This window comes from Sturnus vulgaris, chromosome 2 (genome assembly GCF_052056855.1).
Source record: "Sturnus vulgaris isolate bStuVul1 chromosome 2, bStuVul1.hap1, whole genome shotgun sequence".
Lineage (NCBI taxonomy): Eukaryota > Metazoa > Chordata > Aves > Passeriformes > Sturnidae > Sturnus > Sturnus vulgaris.
The window spans coordinates 102,836,594-102,852,549 of record NC_142244.1 but is presented as its reverse complement, the minus strand read 5'-3'; the positions used below and the strand labels follow the sequence as shown (position 1 = coordinate 102,852,549).

General features: G+C 37.6%; 1 protein-coding gene across 1 annotated transcript; it reads right to left on the bottom strand.

Moving 5' to 3' along the window:
- Positions 1-251: 251 nt before the first annotated feature.
- SYAP1 (synapse associated protein 1) lies at positions 252-15,898 on the bottom strand. Its single transcript, XM_014875838.2, has 9 exons — positions 15,473-15,898; positions 13,404-13,522; positions 11,073-11,139; positions 9,628-9,701; positions 9,194-9,333; positions 7,634-7,779; positions 3,912-3,970; positions 2,773-2,920; positions 252-1,262 (listed from the first exon to the last, which is right to left on the bottom strand). Exons 1-9 carry the CDS (start codon positions 15,666-15,668, stop codon positions 1,135-1,137), a joined length of 1,077 nt encoding a protein of 358 aa, XP_014731324.1. The 5' UTR covers positions 15,669-15,898; the 3' UTR covers positions 252-1,134.
- Between the last annotated feature and the right edge of the window lie 58 nt (positions 15,899-15,956).

Genomic DNA, 15,956 nt, shown 5'->3' with positions numbered 1-15,956 from the left:
TAGAAGTTTATGAAATAGATGATAAGCAGAACATAAAATTTTCATTTATCTATATGTAAAGCTGCTGACTTAATGGTATAACCACAGGAAACATCCAGATGCCTATGAAGAATCAAAAACTTTTTAGAGAAAAAAACCCTATTTTAAAATTTAAATTCTATGTCTTAAGCACTGTGAAAAAGTATACTTTTAAAAACTGTGTCTGAAGCATATTTACTCCTCATTTCCCTCCCTCCAAATAAATGAGCCAATTTTATACATATTTACAGTATTTAATAAAGATGTCCAAACCAGTGAAAGTTTTTACATAAATGTTTCAGCACTTAAAGTAAGGAGAAGCATTTAATTTGCTCTCAGCTCAGACAGTAAAATTAAATGGAAACATAGCAGCCTTCTGCAGAAAGAATGCATTAAACCATTTCTCTCTGTGGGGAAAGGCAGTATCTCAATATGATTAACAAACCCAAATTTAATTCAAGCAGTTACTATCTCTACCCTAATTTAAATGCTTAAATGTTTGCTGCCTGACTGATAAATAATCAGCTTCTTCTGGATTCTGCATTAGTATATTTTACCAAATCCTTGAAAGTTATTCAATAGCATTTTCTAGAAATTCTTTGGCTACATACATTAAGGAAGTTAAATACATGTGAAATCTACCAACTACAAGTACCTTAAAAATAGTACACATTTACAGATTATACAGGGATCAGAGTGCAAATGTCAAGAGAGAATTGTTGTAAAGGACTAAGTTACTTACAATATCCACTTTTACATCCCAAACAGAAGGCTGTAGACAAAAAAAATTGTGGTTCTTAGATTTAAAAATCTCTTTGAAGAGCTTCTTGATCACCTAAAAATGCCTCAAATTGAACCACTGTTTCATGTATTAATGTTATCACTTTTAATTATAACCTGCAGTATCTGCCTCCTCTTTCTTTTCTTTTGAAGAATATAGAAGTTCAGAAACTGCTCATATAAAGAACAGAAATACTGGTTGTATTCCCATATGGAATTATAATGACTTTAGATTCTTTTGTCTTCTGAAGATATTTTTGTAAGCAAAATATGAAAGCAGAAATCCATGTCAGTCCTCCGAAAGAGCTTTGGGTTATAGTGATTTTGTGAAAATGTTCAATTTTCTTCTTGCAGCATTTCTTCTATTTCTTTATCCCAGTTTTCATCACGCTTTTCTGATTCTGTCACCACCTCATACTCTTGAAGCTCTTGTTGCAATTCCTTTTCCCAATCAGCAGTTTCTTCTAAAAGAGACAAATGATGTGTAATATTATCAATAGATAATATTGAATGTTGCTTATTGAATAAAACTAGGTGATTTTGCACTGAATCTTTTTTATATCCCCTAAACTTTATGGACTATTCTCAGAAACAAAAGGAACTTCAGAAATTTCACCTTTCTACTGATCACAAGTAGGAATTAATTAATATACAAGGCTATATTCCTGTATGCATACTATAATAAATATATAAAGAGCAAATATACAGCTAAGTCATTATGAGTGTCCCTTTGCAAGATCATTTCCTACAGTCTTTCACTCTACTTTCAACTCAATCTCCCTTTGCAATTTTAAATCTCCATAAAAAGATGAAGTTTGCAAAGTGTGGATATACTATTATGGAAAAAAGAAATCAAGATAAAATACTGTGGCTAGTTTAAAACAAAGAAGCAGCAACTCTCCTCACTGACATTTGTAGCTAGGCAAGCTCATTTAATCAGGGCTAAAGGTAATCATAGTTCATACTTCAGGGCAAAAAATGAGTCAGAAGGCATTCCTGTGTTGTTAAATCTCTATTTTAATTAGCTCTACCTATCATAAGCAAGAGTGTGGGGGAGGAGATGGGCGTTTGATGCGTTACACGTTGCTTGGTACTGCAGCCTAGATAGGAAGGTTCGCAATTCCAGAGTCCAAGTCAGTCCGGCCAGCTGAGATTTCTCTGAACAAGTAACACATTAATGGCCTATTGAAACACTTTCATCAAAGAACTAGATGCAAGAAACTGATACTACTCATGACAATTCCTCAAGCTTGGCAATGTATTGGACAGAAAAAAAAAAATCAGAAAACAATGACTCAGCAAAATCGAAAGCATCTACATATACAAGTGTTGTCATAGTAAATTATGTATGTTCAGAGTCACATCAGCACAGGCTGGTTTTATGCTCTTTACACTGATATTAGTTCTTCTGAATTATTTTAATTAATAAGCTCCACTTAATTTCTTATCATCATTCTCAGAACTATTTGTTAAACTTTAACTATTCCAAATGCCTCTAAACCTTTATAGGTTTTATAAACCTTTTCAAGCTCATTTCAAGCCTGGTACAAATGTTGTCCTTTTAGATGGTGCCAAAAGAAAACAGAGCCTGACTTTCAAATACTGTACTTTACCTACAAGGATGTCAATTAAAGAAAACAATTAATATGCAGAAGAACCTATGAAAGAGAAAGGAGGAGATAAAAAGAAAAAAATACCCCACATACACTTTCATAGAAAAGCGAACTAAAACTCTTAGGTCCTTTGGATTTAAACCACGTACAGTTAACATTCTGTATAAGATGTGGTTTGACCATGGCAAAAATCATCATAAATTTCTGCAACATCTCATTGAAGGTTATTTAATACACTTTGGAAAAAACAGTGACAGATCTACTTTTCTGAATTGGATTACAACTTCTCTTTTTTCTTTTAATTTAAATCAACCTGTCCTAGAATTGCTCTTGTAAGAAACAGAGGTAATAGTAGCTTTACCTTCTACTGCTGAAGTCTCTTCTTTCTTTTTGTCTAGCACTAGTTGTTCCATTTCTTTTCTTAGATCTTCCTGATTCAGATTACAGGTATCAAAAGCATCACTCACAAATTCTGATACACCTGGACTTGTGGAAATCTCTTCCTCATCCTGCAACAAGACACTTTAGTAAAAACTTATCCAGAAAGGGTAAAACAAGTCACCAACACATACTTCCACTCATGTGACCACTTTTAAGTAGAGTTTGGAAAACCCAAATGCATTATTCTCACAACTGCTTCTCTTCACTGGCTACTTTTCCTTAAGAGTATTTTTGTACAAACAAAAAAGTTATATATTTGTAAAATGGAAGACATTCAGCTGTACTGAAAATTATCTGCTTTACATTCCAGGCTGTCTTTTTGTGCTCTCTTAACAACTTTAATTCTTAGTTTGTAATCTTCAGAAACAATAATAAACTCCTGAGTAGTTTAGAACAGGACCTAAATATTAAAATTTTGACCACAATTCAGTAATAGTTTTCTACACCAAAATAAGATTAAGAGAGGACGATTCTTTGGAAATCTTTGCCCAGTGCATGTTATTGGCAAGTGAATGCACAGCTCTGCTACTGCCAAGAGTGTTCTCTGGCACCAATTTTACAATTCAGAAATGAACAAGGGTCATTATGTGTCTAAGGTAAAGGTTTTTGCAGTACCAAGCAAAAGTGAAATAAAACAGTGCTGCTATTGCAATGTATCATTTAGATTTTCTATACTTCAGCCTGACCACAGCTTGAAGAGTTGGACAGAACATGGCACACAAATGCATTTTTATGGAGGTGGAGGTACTGCTAGTGTCTCAATGCAATGCTAACCTAATCCAAACGTTTTGGAAATTTCACTCTTGACAGTAAAATCACATCATAATGTGCAGGATACTAAGGAAATCATTCTTCAGATAAACTCCTGTTTCTGCAACTGAAAATGAGTTTCAAGATTATAGGCTAAAAATTAATATCACAGCAAAACAGCAGCAGGTTAGGACTGTCAGGTACTATATTATGATTTCATAGCAGAACTTACTCAAAAATATGTGTAATTACTTATTAAGAAACAGCTTCACATACAAAATCACAGATAAAATATAACAGCATTTTTACCTCTTGTGATTTTATTTGAGGCTTTATTGCAACAGGTGGTGTTTTTGGCCGTACTGTTTCTATCAAGGGAAAAAAAAGATAGATAACATTTAAACATATAAAAAAATCTCATTTAATTTACATAGCTATTAAATATATAAGGAAATACTGTATTTTAAGGAATCCTTGTGGTTAAAGGCTGAATTCAGCCACATGTGAACCATTTTCAAAAACAAAGAGAAACAATTTTCTATTCTTAAATAAGTAATATTTAGCAAGCCATTTCCTCATTATAGCTCCAAACTTAATAGACAGGACCCCTCTGACCCTCAAAATGACATCCCAAGATCTTTAAAGTTAGAAACGCATAGACCTGGTCATGAAATCCAGTCACTGTTTATCACAGAAGTTCTCAAACTCCTCTTGGCTCAGTACTACTGCTCGACATGGGTGCCAGTTAGCTCTTGGGCAGACCAGACTGCACACGTACTATGCACACGCCTAAGGGCTCATGAGAACAGTGTTCTGCAGCCTCACCTTTCACACAGGCAAAGGAAATCACTGAGAAACAAACCCTAGAAGCTGGCCTCAATTTCCTAAGAAAACTCACTGTGCATTCTGTATTTAGAGATGGTGCTAGGAAGACAACGATTGTTGACAAGCAAGGTTAGATCTTTTCCCTGGCAGGTAAAGGAACATCCCAGCTTTCTTCCTTGTGCAACTCGCGGGGGAGAGGAGTTACAATGAAGAGCCAAGTGGCTGCAAGAACAATTAACATACAGGGGCTGTGGTAGTGGTGGAGTGCTTGCTTAGCAGTTCTCTTTGCTTAAACATGCAAAGCAGCTCTGAACTTGCTGCTCTGTTTCCAACAGGGTGCCCAGGTGGATCCTTTCTGCTAACTAAGCAATTTCTGGATTTTTTGTGTTTAATTTTTAAAATTAAGGTCAGTTTTAATTAAAATCATTCCCTAATTGGTAGCTTTTGTATCTCATTTACTCAATGGCCACTGCTCTGTCCCATCTTCCCTCTTCCTTCCACTTTCCAGTCTCCAGAGGATCTCTCACTGCATCCAACACTGCAGCCAAAGAGGCTCCAGCATTCCCTGCTTGGGGAAGCTGTAGGACACGGCACTAACTTTGCTGTACAAGAGAGGTGCCTCAGGCCCCACCTGCTGCTCTGGTGTAGGTGGGACACAGCTGCTCTGCACTGGCCATGCCCCAGTCAGGTGTGACTGATGTGCCATTAGCATCATTCTGGACCTACTGGCATGGCATCATCTCCTCCACTGTAGTGTGCTCTCATCCCAAGGTGACCGAGTTCCTAACTACAGAGCTACTGATACCTAGAGAAGGGCTAGAACCTGGCATTTTGTTATAGATCTTATATAGCCTTTACACTAAAAGGAAGAATGTCTTCCATTTGTCTCTTCTCTTTTCCTTTTACATCAACCAAGTTAACTTAATGTTCTGAAAATAGAGGCTAAGGAGGAGACAGAGAAATGGAAAGCTAACAATTCTATTTTATAGACACTCAGCTTTAAGAAGAAACCCTGAACATTATGAAGAACTACCAACAGGCAATTGCTTCCTGTTTTAGCCTCCAATTAGGGAATCCAACTTTCAAAAAGGTTACTTAAACAAAAATAACACCTATGATTCAGAGCTTCCCAAGTCTATGCAATTTCTGAGTCAAACAAAACATGCATTTACTACAGTCTGATACACGTATCTTTGCCATTACAGAATATGCAATCATTAGTAAATCTATCTGCATATCCCACACGTGTGGTTTGAAATGCAGAAGAGCTGCAAGAGGCCAAAAGCCAGTGGAGTTTTCTGTTTTTTTATATGAAGATACATTTTGCTTTAGTCACAACGGGAATTAGAATCTAGCAACTTTCATGTTGACTGAATGGTACTTTCCAAGGGTTTGGATGACTCAAACATAACATTTTTGTTGTCCAATAGGATCAGATGCCATCTCTCCTGTAAAGTTGAGACACTTCAGTTAAAAAAGCCATTGTTTTGGGACAGTAAATAAATGTCCTGAAAAAAAGTAGTGGGAATTGGTGCTTCTTGGTCTACAGTATATTCTGGAGTAGCCTGATTGCTTGGATGGCAATGCTGACAGGACAGGCTACTACAGAATCTACTCAGAGAAAACTACTTTTTCCACCCTAGGTGGGGACCTTGACTAGGCTTGACACAAGCACACTCCAAACAAAACCTATGAGAAGCATGAGACAAACTGACAACAAAGGCATATATGCAACATGGAAGCCCAGATTTGTAATTCCATCTGTAGCCTCCCCTTCACCCCAAAGTTCAGCTGCTCATCCAAAGAGCAAAGGCCCAGCTGAGTAACCTTAGCTCAGACTGCACAGAAGATTACTAAGCTGTGCATAAGACCTGTGAAAAAGGCTGTAAAAAGAACAAGAAAGGTGACTCAAGAGGAAAAATACCTATATGGAAAGATATCATATTAATGAAGGAGGAAAAAAGTTACCTTGGCAGTGATCAGCTGACTGTCAGTCAGACCAGCAGTGTCAACACAATGTAAGTATTAGTGGATTTCATGGACAACAATTAATTGATATTGGAGATATGAGAACCATTCCAAGGTACAGCAAAGGCTTTCTCCTTCTGCCCAATGCCTACACAGCCTGCCAAGATCCTTCAGGTGTCTGACCAGGGATGGTGAATGTACCTAGGTTAAGCTTAACGAGCTACTAATTATCTTTTGTGTTTCCGCCAGTAACTTATACTCTTTAAGCCACAGATATTCCTGCTTGCAGAATCTGTTAACATGCAAGGAGGTTCAGTGGTTCATAAGAGGGTCAGTGAGAATCACCTGTAGAAACTGATCAATGTAACTGAAGAGACCTTTGATGAAGCAGCTTTTTCATCTCAAGGCTGAATCCCAGGTAGCCTCCTGGTCCCCATTTTTTCTGTTTCCACAACATATTATGGGCCTTTCCACACCCTGCGCTCCACCACCACAGTAGTTCTACCCCTGTACCACTCACTAACTTCTGTTTGTCATGAGAGATGAGCAAAAGCCCAAAGCAAACCATATGCCATCTGGCTGGGTTGGCTAGTACCTGTTGTGTGATCAGTCAAATGTTTCCCAATCTACACAAAGACACCAAGTATGGTGAGAGAAGCCCTGATTTAATAGGTAATCCAGGATAAAAATGTGATGTCATCTGATGTATACAGTGAGCATTTGTCCATGCCTAAAGATTTTTAGCTTTTTAAATATATTTGTAGCTTTATACATTTTTAATATATAGCTGTATAGTTTCTAGCACTTTCTCAGACTTTAGAACAGTAGTTACCCTTTCTCACATATTATGCCACATTCTTGAAATTCTGTTCTTATTTTCACGAAAAAGAGTTTCTAACAAGGACATCCTGTTTTGCACTAGCAAATGGGCTGAAATAGTATAACAAAATATAGGGCTAAGAATCCTTGGAGGGGCTGCAATGGGGCAGATCTAAGGGTGGGTTACCAGGGCAACTGTTCTCCTATTGGATGTACTTGCTAGACATGGTAACTAATTAAACTTGTGAAAATTTGATGCTGCACATGCATATAGGTATTATATGTGCAACTGAAAGCTTTCATTAAGACTGCTCTTTATGTTCTCTATTTTAATATTGTTTGAAAAATTTCTCTTCCAATTTTAGACAACAGCATGACATTAAGTTAATGAGCTGTGCTAAAACAAATGTTTCCCATACCTTTCAGTTCACTATCCTCTTCTCTGCCTTTGCTCTCTTCCTTTCCTGCTGCTTGCTGTTGTGCTGCAAGCGCAGTGAGTTGTGCAGACTGTTTAATTAGGGACACCCTGTAGAAATAATTTCTCCAGAACACCTCCTCCTTTACACTAGAGAGAACAAACAGATTTTGATTATTACATTTGGAATATGGTTCTTTTTACCATCTAGCAATGAAATGAATTAAATATGCAGAGAGGAGGAGTAGACAGGTAATATTTAAGTAAAACCTTAAAAAATAAATTTATGACATTAACACTTTCTTAAATGTCCATCATTTTAGAAGTTCCTGATGTCTCACAAGACATTTGCAATTGACTTGAACCTACAATAGTAATGTTGTAACTCTAGAAAAAGCTTAACAGCATGCAGCAATACATGGTATGGAAAAATATTATGCTGTTCCATCTTTCCTGACAAACAATGTAAACAAACCCAACAAGCCAAACAATCCCATTCTCTTCCCCTCTAAGCCAAACGCTCTATTATTGTCAAACTATAATTGTCCACGTCTTCCCTAGACATCAGGTGGAACTGGAGCATCTGTGGTGGCAGAAGCCATTCCTAGATGGCAGCAGTACTATGTCACTATCTGCACTTTAATGCACAGGCAACAAAAGGTAGAAATGGCAAGATCTGTGGGGAGGAACTTGTGTGGGTTAAGAAAGAATGATGTTACCTTCACACTTATTCAGGCAAACAGTGACCACTGAGACTAAGAACAGGTGATAAAAATATTAAGCAATGTGGTAGAAAAGGCAAGGATAACATGACCAGAGGCTGAAGACAGAGCATCAGACAATATGGACAGATCTTCAGAACTGACAACAGAGAAGAACGTAAACAGAATGAGGAGCTGGGAAGGTTTATAAAAGGAGGAGATTTAAGACATTAAATGTCACAAGGAAAGATTTTCTGTTTCCATATTTAGACAAGGAGACTAATGTTGGGAATTCCCACTTAAAGTTGAGTTGTGAAACAAGCATTAGGAACAGAGTCTGGGACTGGACAAGGAATAATAGCTCCAGAATAAAGCTCTGCAACACAGAGCTTTTCCCATTTCTTACTCAAATCAAGTTTTTCTTGCTTGCATTGTTGTTTTTTTTTGTGACACATTCTATTACCATTTCTCCAAGGGCAGTCTCTGACTATCTATAATCACCTTTTTGGGATGTCAGTTACACCAACAGATCTGAACATTTTTATTGTTGCCTTTACCTTCCTTTGAAGAAAAAAACCCATTTAATTTAGCACACTGGACATGGAAATACTGAGGGCCTCTCCCATACTTAAGTCAACAGGACCCTATTAGTTCTGTCTCACAGATATATTTCTTTTCTTACCTCAAACTGGTAAACTGCAATGCACATGCAATATTCCATATGTTAGACACTAGCATAAAAATATATGTACACATTGGAAGAACATAAAGAACTGAAGGAAGAGAGGAACAAGGAGTAATTTATGAGTATTTACAGACACATTAAAAGCATGATGGTACAGTTACCAGCAGAAATTACTTACTGTTTGGGAACAAGGTCAAACCTCATCCTATTGAGAAGCTCATCTTCTTGTAACATGACCAGTGCAACCGGGTACATTTGATCAAAGTCAAAATGAAACTGCACACCTGCTGGAGGATCTCGCAGAAAATTCCGTTTATCCTTTGAAGAATATATTTATGGCCATTAAATGATATCAGAAGGACACCATATTTCACACACAAGAACAGCAAAGCAATCTGTAAAGCCTTTCTAAAAATAAAAACTATATTGAGGATCTGCTTGGTTCAAGTTGAAACTGCTAGAACTGTTTGACTCTTGCACATAATTGGTGTGGTGACAGACATATTAAAAGTATCTTGAAAACACATAATTTAACAAACTTACTTAAAAAACCCAGTGGATTTAATTCCTCCAAGCGAAAATTTCAAATCTTACAGGAAGTGAAATACTTACTGCTGATAAGGCCAGTATTTGTTGTTGAATTGTTTCTTCTTCATTGCTGTCTACCCAGGGAGGCACTGCTGCTTCTAGTATTGAAAGGAGGAAGATAATTGCATGTAGAATACTTGGAAAAAACCCACTCCAAATAACAGACCTTATGTAAGGTAACACAGAGTGTCACAAAAGTAAGCAGAGTTACACCAGTATGCCAAATCATTGTGTCTTTTTCCTAAACTAAGCCCATGGTGTAAGAGAGAAACCCTAGGAATGGATCTTCGCTTATCAGAGGTAAAAATATAATAACTAAATAGTTGCTGATCTCTGTTATTGTAAAAATAAAACTGTGGGGATTTCTTTGCAGCGTGCACCAGTCAGAATTTGGTGCCTCTTAGTTTAGCTAGTGAAGTAGTGCTGTAAAACTGGTTAAGTTGCCTGCAAATAGTATTTCCAGATCCACTTTAAATGTGTAAACTTTGTCGAAATTAAGTTTGCAAAGTAACTTACACCCAGAAGACACCAACTCTTTAACGATGGAGAAAAATGTTATCAATTTGTTATGGACTACAACCCCTTATACACTGAGTAAGCCTACTCCAGTTCAGTTCAGTTCACATTGTTAGGCAGATACTTTCAAAATAGTTCTTTGGGCTGTACAGAAATGAAAATAAACTATTGTAGATGTATAGATATTTATCAATCTCTTCACTGTCAATGCAAATTCAGCCTACACAGACAATACAATGCATCTGTAGCAGATAAGTAATTCCTGTGCCCTTAAACTAACAACACTTGTTTGCCCGTGCAGCTGATATCAGCAAGATCTTTCACCCACATGAATCCACATCACATGCTGATGCTTCTTTCAGTCAAGCCATCTGTTACTTCTCCTTTGGCCAACCTAACTACCTAGTTCCATTAAGCTTTTAGAAATATATTAAGAGAATCCCAAGTTTACTAACAGACAAAAAGATAGAAATTCAGACAACACAATGCCATAAGCAATCCTGCAAGAAGAAACCAGACGAACACACTTACTACAAACAAAGTGAAAAATTTTATCACAATCCATTTAAAATCAGCTCTTTTTCAAGATTAACAGAGTAACTATATACTCAAACTGTCAGAAATTATTGTATTCAGGTAACACGCTGAAAATGATAAAAGTCGATGATGAAACACAATGTGAGAAAACAACTTTGCTAGCATGGTGATCTTTGAGTTTATTTCATAAAGCAGAATTTGGTTAGAAAAGCAAATCTAAACCAATTAGATAACATAACACTAACCTCACTTAAAAATATAACCTTCCTATTCCACCATATGCATTAAGTTCTGCCATAATGTGTTTCATTAAATAGTGTTTTGATAGAGTAGTTTTAGATATAGCTCAATAATTCAGCTTTCAGCAAGGTTTCACTTATGTGATATTAGGCATCATCAAAAAAAGCATACTTTACCTGACTTTTTGGTTTGCTGCTCTTGGACAAATTTCTTCTGTTCCTTCTGAAAATCTCCAATAATTGTCTAAAATAAAAATTAGGGAACCACAATTAAAAAAAAAAAAATCACTCTTCTTATTTTATATTCATGCAGAAAGTGCTTTCAAATACAGTGCATATTCTTATATCTGTGATGGCCCTTCCTGTAAGTTAAAAATCTTTCATGTCAATCATACACTTCCTTCTACTGAAACATTTGATTTAGCATTTAAAACTACTGTGTATGCTTTCAAAATTATATTTATAGTTTTATCAAGTTCAGGGGACAAGGAAAAAAGATGGAAAATCTTAGCTGATAATTTGAACATCGGCATACTAGGCATATCCACTTACTGTTTCACTGTATCAAATACAGATGACACACATTGCTTAGACTTATTTAAACATGGTTTTAAAGCACTAACACTTACAGATGACCTTGGCCTTACAGAAGATTCAAGAGTTGCCTAAGAAATATCTCCATTGCAAGAAACTGGACTTTCAAAATTGTAAAGCTGGATTTCAGAACACCTGCTTAGCTGAAACACGACAACTTCTCTACTTACATTGTTGAAAAATTTTCATTAAAATCATACTTGGAAATATTCTATATTGAATTTAGAATTTTAAAAAAGGAGAATGGTTCTCAGAATTCAGAATGCCATAATCTAGAAGCAAGAATGCAAATACTCTGTGGTTGAAAGCAGAGGCAAAAAAGATGAAGCTAGAAATGAAAACTTAAACCACTCCCAAAATACAAATTTTATGCGGTGAGGTCTATGGATTAACAAGTTGCCAAAATGCTCAGAAGTCTTCAAGCTAAATCCTGATAAATTCCTGTACTATTTTTTTCCTTCAGTGACCCAGTATTTCAGTTTAAGATTACTATGAGTGAGAGAACTACAGTAGTATCAGTTATAAACACAAATTATTGTGGTTCCTTCTGGTTTAAAGTTATGTTAATTTCTTCAACTTATGGAATAAAATAATTTATATAGTATAAGAAGAAAGCTTTATGATGATACAGGTATAATCTTGTTTCTCCTGTATATGATACTGATTAATCAAAACAGGGAATTCATATTACTCTAAGACATTTACAGAAAAAAGAAAATTGTATTTAAGGCATAAAATATGCTGTAGGTACTTAGTTACAGTTTCTCAGGAGCATTATTATTAGCGTATTAAATTAACAAATAACCTTGTTACTTGATTTTTTCCTCTTTGATGTAGATCAAAATAACATTAGACTCTGATATTACTGTAGAAGGAAATAGATCTCTGCTATTATTATATAGACAACTGTCAATGAAATCTGAAGACAAAATGTAAAATGTGATCATAATAGAAATTAATTTGATGTCATTTGATTATTTGTTTGGAAGACAACATGAACACTAATTACATCAGGAAGCAGAATTCTATTGTATTAAAAAATAAAGAGGCAATGCTGTAGTTCCCCAGAAAGGCTGTCTGAGAGACAGGAGCAGGAAAAGGGGTTTGCCTGTGTCAGACACTCCTGGATGCACAGTCCCACTACAGCTGAGATGGTTTTGACCAGCTCCCTTTCCCTTCCCAGGTACTGTCAATAGCAAACACAGAACACTTCATGGCACTTAATGCTGCCTTTTTCTTTTTCCTTCTGCCAAGTTAGTGGCTTAAAGCACTGGAAGAACACTTGCTGGCACAAGTTAAGCAACTGGAGCTGACAGACAGGAACAGAGAGGGCAAGAACGACGTGGCAGGGTCAGGTGGGGAAAAGAACAGGACAGTAACAAGGTGTTTCATTATCTCACTGGCTCTTATGAAACGACCTGTATATTGCTAATGTCCCAGGACACAATATGTACAACATCAAGCTAATTCTGACTTTTGCAGAATTTTGCAGAGGTGCATTTAAGATGCATTCCTCATTCCTTTTTCCAACTAAATAAGCTGTGGGGCAAAAGATGTGGCAGTCCACACATCTTGGGACAGACATTCCCCAACTGCCTGTCTCAAATTCTTCCACCTACGTCAGCATTTTTCATATTTGCTTCTGGTCTTTCTCCAGCATATCAGCATCCTGAGGCAACGGAACAAACACAGGTGCAGCACTGAGAAAAGCAGAGTGACCATTTTTTGGCAACTCTACCACGAATAAACATTTCAGTCACATCATTCATCAAGACAAGAGATGCATAGTATCTCTTGAAAGGCACAGTATCTAAAGACAGCTTAAAGAAACATTATCAAATGTTAGATTTGCCACATGTTGTAACAATGGTAAGCAAACAGATCTTTCAGATCCAGAGTCTAAAAATAAATTACCTTATCGATGATACTGTCAATTTTTCCTTCTTCTACGGACTTCTTTATTGTCTGTGCTGTTTCAGCAACAGACTCAGATATCTTTTTTGTAGCAGCAGAGGCAAAATTGAAGAGGTAACCTTTCACAGACAAAAAAAGAAAGATCTGAGAGAAGATTTCTTTACATCCAGTTCTCTTTCTACATTTATTTTTCCTTCTCTTTAGACATTTGGATACCTACTTAAAAGTTTCTTTCAAAATAACTTATCCCAGCTAATGGCCTACAAAAAACTAATTCTATTTATCCTTTTCTACTTTATATTCTTTAACGATGATGATGATGATCACAACTTTCTGTAAATGAAATATTTATACATAAACCTTGTTTACTAAATCAAACATACCTAATGGTCCTTGAAATACTCCTTTCCAATGAGTTTTCTGAAGCAATGTGTTTTTCCTGATTTCATATAAGTATTTTGGAAATATTAAGCTATAAAGTAACTTAGCCACAGTATTAAAACAGAATTACATTTTTTTTAAAAAATCAACGTGCACAATAAAGTCTTATAAACTGAGGCAGCAAATGCATGAAAAATTTCAGGCAAGTAACACCTCCTTCAAAAGTCTTAGCTTACAAGCTTGCTCTTGATGTTTGCCCTTATCTATTTTACATTGTCTTCTGTTTCATGTATGCCTAGAAACTCTCTCATATGCCATTGTTTTAGGGGCAAAATGTGCAGAGACATTTGCTGTCTGGTGACATTCTGGCATTATTGCACAAAGTGGTTTTGTCCAGTCCTGGAACCACGCTGAAGAGCAATATGCTTTTTATTTCCAATAAGGGGAAATACTCTTTTCAACTAAGGTACTTATAAAACTGCAGAAGGGCTGGTACTTAGCCTTAGAAAAATAGTTTTAGAGGTGGAAAATAACACTTTCAAATGACTAAGAAACTCATCTTCCATCTTACAAGTGTATGCCCGTATTCAGAATATGTATCTGTAATATTTCTGTTATTAGTTCACATTGGCAAAATGCTCATAATTTCTGTAATGACATGATAATGAGCAAAAAATGTCTATAAGGCTTTGGTTTTACCAGTAAAATTCTTTATCTGCCAGGGGATTCTTTTTTCACAGCTACCCAGGCTATTGGCCGTGAAGGTTTCTAGGATTATGCGTTAAAACAGCAAGAAAGCCACAACTCTGGCATCACAGACAATGGACACATTGACCACTAAACCAAATTTTCACAGAGCAAGTTATGGGATAGATCATTATATAGATAACAGTCAATACTTATTCTTCCCCTGAAACTCAAAGTCCTTTTCTCTTCCTGAACAGTCAGACCAATTTGCAGATTAGAACAATCAGAGGAAACAGCAGATTAGAATCAATTTACCACAACCAGACAGGTATTTGACCAAACTACACAGACTAAACTGCTGCAGTTCAGGCTGCCCAAGACAATGCACAATAAAGAACCAGCTCAGATTAACCTCTCAGATGATACTGATCCAGAATTTCAGAGCATCAATTAAAAAAAAACAAAACCGAAACCCCCTTTCTAAAAAAAATCTTTAGTAATGAGTATAGGTCTGTACTTTGGACTACTTTGATTCAAGAATTCACTACAAGTAAAGTAGGAGTTTTACTTATAGCAAATTACAGCTTTGCCCCATTCCTGGCAAGGTTCAAGGCCAGGCTGGATGGGGCTTTAAGCCTGGTCTAGCAGAAGGTGCTCCTGCCCATGGCAGAGGGGTAGAATGAGATTATCTTCAAGGTCCTTTCCAACCCAAACCATTCTGTGATTCTAAGACCGCAGACATGTTCAACAAAATCATCAAACTCATTATTTTCCTATGAAAAGAATCACAAACGCCCATAGCAATCTGTGAAGTACATTATTTACGTAGACAGATCTATTCTCTCTACACACAGAGCTCCTCCCATAGTGCCAACAGAACAGATATTTAAGAAACGCTGCTCCTTTAAAAACAGCTCCAAAAGAGGCGATAACCGAGAGGCACATTTGCAGCCTGGTTTCCTTAGCTCATATTGGAAAAGCGGCAGCCCCGGGACACTCACTGCCGAATCCTTTGGCCTGGCTAAGCAGCGCTTCCGAGTCTCCCTGCAGCTCGCCCTGATCCTGCCCGGCCGGCCCTGCCTCCTCCTCTTCCTCCTGCTGCTCCTGCTCCGCGGGGCCGCTCCTCTTGCCGGCGGGCAGCAGCTGCTCCTCGCCCGCCCGCTCCAGCCCCAGCCAGCTGCCCAGGCCGCGCAACATGGCTCAGGGGCGGCGGCCGCGCTCGGGCCGTGCCGGCGCCACTGCGGAAACCCGGCCGGCCGCTGCGCGCCGCTTCCGCGTGCGTCACTTCCGGGAGGAGGGCCGCGGGAAGGGGCGGGCCGAGCGGGGCGCGCCGCACCTGCCGCGCCGGGGGCGTCCCTCCCTAGCCGGGGTGTCCGTCCAGCGAGGGTGTCCCTCTGTAGCACGGGTGTCCCTCCTAGCGGGGGTGTGCCTAGCTGGGGTGGTCCTCCCATTGGGGGTGTTCCTCCCCAGCGGGGGTGTGCCAAG